The 3,487-nt window shown below is 36.8% G+C and overlaps 1 protein-coding gene across 1 annotated transcript; it reads right to left on the bottom strand.

Annotated features, from left to right (window-relative positions):
- Positions 1–1,139, bottom strand: LOC122444068 (olfactory receptor 4K15-like). The gene has a single exon (XM_043472868.1). The coding sequence runs from the start codon at positions 1,054–1,056 to the stop codon at positions 82–84; it is 975 nt and encodes a 324-aa protein (XP_043328803.1). The 5' UTR covers positions 1,057–1,139; the 3' UTR covers positions 1–81.
- Between the last annotated feature and the right edge of the window lie 2,348 nt (positions 1,140–3,487).

Below are 3,487 nucleotides of genomic sequence, written 5' to 3'. Positions count from 1 at the left end.
AATGATTTGCTTTAATATCACAAACATTCAATTTGTAAATGTCTAGCCACAGGCTACAGTGGTAATAACAGTTCTATAAATTTACTTTGTTTCTAGGAAAAGAACATTTCTTATGACTGCAGAAACCCGGCCAGACTTTAGATACCGCCTCTTCAGTTTTGACATAGCTGCCTTCATTTCTTTATTCCTTAGAGTATAGATAACTGGGTTTAAAATGGGAGTAAAAATGGTGTAGAACACTGCAAGGACTTTGTCAATTGAATAACCGCTGAAGGGCCACACGTAGATGAAGATGCACGGTCCGAAGAAGAGTGTGACCACAGTGATGTGAGCAGTCAGCGTGGAGCGGGCCCTGGCCGTGCTATCAGAGGAGCGGCTCCTAACTGTGATGAGTATCACAGTGTAAGATACAACCAACAGGAGGAAGGAACTCAAAGAAAGAAGGCCACTGTCTGCAACTATTAGTAGGCTGACAACATAAGTGTCTGTGCAGGCCAGTTTGGTCACTAAAGGGAGGTCACAGAAAAAACTATCCACTTGATTAGGCCCACAAAAAGGCAAGTTAACAGTAAATGCCAGCTGGCTAGTAGTATGGATGAAACCCACACACCATGGAATGAGGACCAGAGTAACACACACACGCCAGTTCATGATTGTCGTGTAGTGGAGAGGTTTACATATAGCAACGTAACGGTCATAAGCCATGGATACAAGGAGCACCATTTCACCACCAGCAAATAGGTGAACAAAGAAAATCTGGGCCAGGCAGGCTTCAAAAGAAATAGTCTTGCGCTCAACCAGAAAGTCTGCAATCATTTTGGGGGTAGCAAAGGAGGCAACACATATATCTATAAGAGAGAGGTTTGCGAGCAGAAAGTACATAGGGGTATGAAGGCGGGAATCTGAGCTCACAGTGAGGATGATGAGAAAATTGCCCAGCAGTATTGCTAGGTAGAGCAGTGAAAATATGAGAAACAAGAAAGGTTGGAGCTCCTGGGAACTAGATAAACCCAGCAACACAAATTCAGTCACCCGAGAATGATTTGTCTCATTCATTGACTTTGCAAAGGACTTCTCTTCAGTCACTTGAATAGGAGAGAAATAGAAATCAGTGAATGAACTAATTGTGGCTTAATTTTCCAGTTCAGTTAGAGAGTCTAGTTTCTACTCAAATGTACTTGTTAGATCTCACACGTGTCTAAATAGAGACAGTGCTCTAGTAATCAAAAGGAGAACAGTCAGGATGGGATATTGAGCCAAAAGTTTTCTAGAAGAGGAGGGTGGTAGTTGGGAGGTTGGTGGAGAGAATTTCAACCAATTGATTCATTAATTGCTTAAGTTTAGTAAGTTAAGTAAGCTAATTTGCAAATGAGATTTACAAGTGAATGTTGCAAATAAATATCTGAAAAGTTGTTTATATATCACAAAAATCCACTATTATTATCTACAGAGACAAAATGTCATCTTTTCTTCACTAAATAAAATAAGAACTCTTAAAAAGAGAAAAATGTGTGAACTGCTACCAGAAGGAAATACATTTTCACAAAATTAATGTGCAAAAGACATTAGACACAAAAGAGTAAACACTCTTTTACTCTATTTAAATGAAATGTAAAGACAGACGAGCAAGTCTACAGTATCTAAAGCTAGGATAGCAGTTTTCTTTGATGGGATTAAAGGGACAGGAGGAAACATTGGAGGGGCTTTTGGATTGCTAGTAATGGTCTGATTTTGATTCAGTTGAGTGGCTTCTTAGGATGTACAGAAAAAAGGGGACTTTCTTTCTCTTTCTCTTGTGGGTTCTAAAAACCTCCTCCTGCTATAACAGTTAAAATTCTTTTCTCACTGCTAGTAAGATAGTTTGGGGCATTGGCTTCTTCAGAAACTTTCGTTCACAATTCAGCATTAGTGGAAGATGATCGTATATTTTATGTCATAAATCATTGAGATTTGCATAATACATGAATATTTTCATCTTTTCAGTTTTTTCTCTTATGACAGGGGGCTATGGACATAAGAAAGTTATGCTTTCTTATGAAGAAGAAAGTTTAGCTTTCTCATCTTTGGTCCAAAGGAGTAGAAAAAACTGTGAAGGATAAACATATAGATTAAATCTATTTCCTCTTCTGTTACAAAGTAGCTCATTGACCTCAGAAAAGCTCTTAAATCAATACCTCCATTCTTAAGAATGTAGGATGAAGATTTTGGGCAAACAAAGCTCTAAGTTTTTTGCAATATAAATCCATTCTTATTTTTAGTAAACTTATTTTATAATAATTTAACTGTCCATTTTTCCCAGAACACTGAGCTACGTAGGATGGTGATAGAGTAGTTAGATTTAAAACTTTCCCTCCTGAAAATTCTTTACTAATGTTATAATCCTTACTCCTTTCAAAGGTGATGGTCTTTCTTTTTCTATCAGTCTCCAGTACATTCTTTATTAAATGAAATAAGAATAGCTTTATCACTTAATAAAAAGACACTATTTTTATACCCAAAAAAATACTATACGATAATGAAAACGTAAATGTATTGGGAAAATATTCTAGGTTAAGATCACAACTGTGTCATGAGGCAACTGTATGACATTGAGCAAGTCATTTAACTGTTCAGGGCTCATTATTCTCAGAAATAAAACATTGAGAATAATGTTATCCTGAAAGAGACATGGAAAATATTTGCTAAAAGAAAAAAATTTATAAATGATAAATCTTTAATCAAGTGTAAAAACCACACATATGTGAGCATTCTGAATAATGTATTATTTCATATCAGAGTATTTTCTTTCTGACAATAATGCCTGTTCAAGGATGGTGTTACCTAACTTTTCAAAGAACAAGTTTACTCTACTGAATGGGCTCACGTAAATTCTTTTTTTTTTTTTTCAATACTTTAGAGTGAATTCATGCAATCATAGGAGTTTTTGCTAGGTGGCTTGCAGATTCCTCCTTTTCCTAAATCTTATGAGATAAAGCCTCTTTCCAATACTTTTTATTGCTGAAATATTATGCCTGATAGGTAAGATAAAGTAGGCATGAGTATAATTTACAGATGCCAATAAACTCTACCAGCTCAAAGTTAGAGTTAGAAAGAATATCAGAAACTTTCTTGACTGTCTACTTTTTCCATGCTCTTCTTTCCTGGTCCCTCAGTGTTGTATGGTCCTCAAAAAGACACAAATAAAATGCTGCCTCTTATCTAAGATAAAATGAAGAGTGTGCACACATCTATATCTATGGTCATTAAGTCTTGGAAAGGATTTAGTTGTCAGGCACAAGTTACCAAGAAAAACTGACATGGCCTCAGATGATGAGCCATAAAACAGCTTTACATCTAAAGAAGGTAGGAAGCACAGTGCCTGTACCTGGGATGGACTTGTCTCCAAGGATGTGAGACAGGGCTGTATGCTGTATCCTGCTGGAAGCCCTTCATAGCTGGGGGAGCACTTGGAGCTGTCAGGAATCTGAGAGTGGTAAAAGAGGTAGTA

The sequence above is a fragment of the Cervus canadensis genome, chromosome 6, assembly GCF_019320065.1.
Source record: "Cervus canadensis isolate Bull #8, Minnesota chromosome 6, ASM1932006v1, whole genome shotgun sequence".
NCBI lineage: Eukaryota > Metazoa > Chordata > Mammalia > Artiodactyla > Cervidae > Cervus > Cervus canadensis.
Note: the sequence above shows the minus strand (reverse complement) of the source record. Positions and strands in the feature narration are given on the sequence as shown.

What these genes read in the sequence shown, in the direction of transcription:
- LOC122444068 (XM_043472868.1), bottom strand. Translation starts at nt 1,056, where the DNA reads ATGAATGAGACAAATCATTCTCGGGTGACTGAATTTGTGTTGCTGGGT.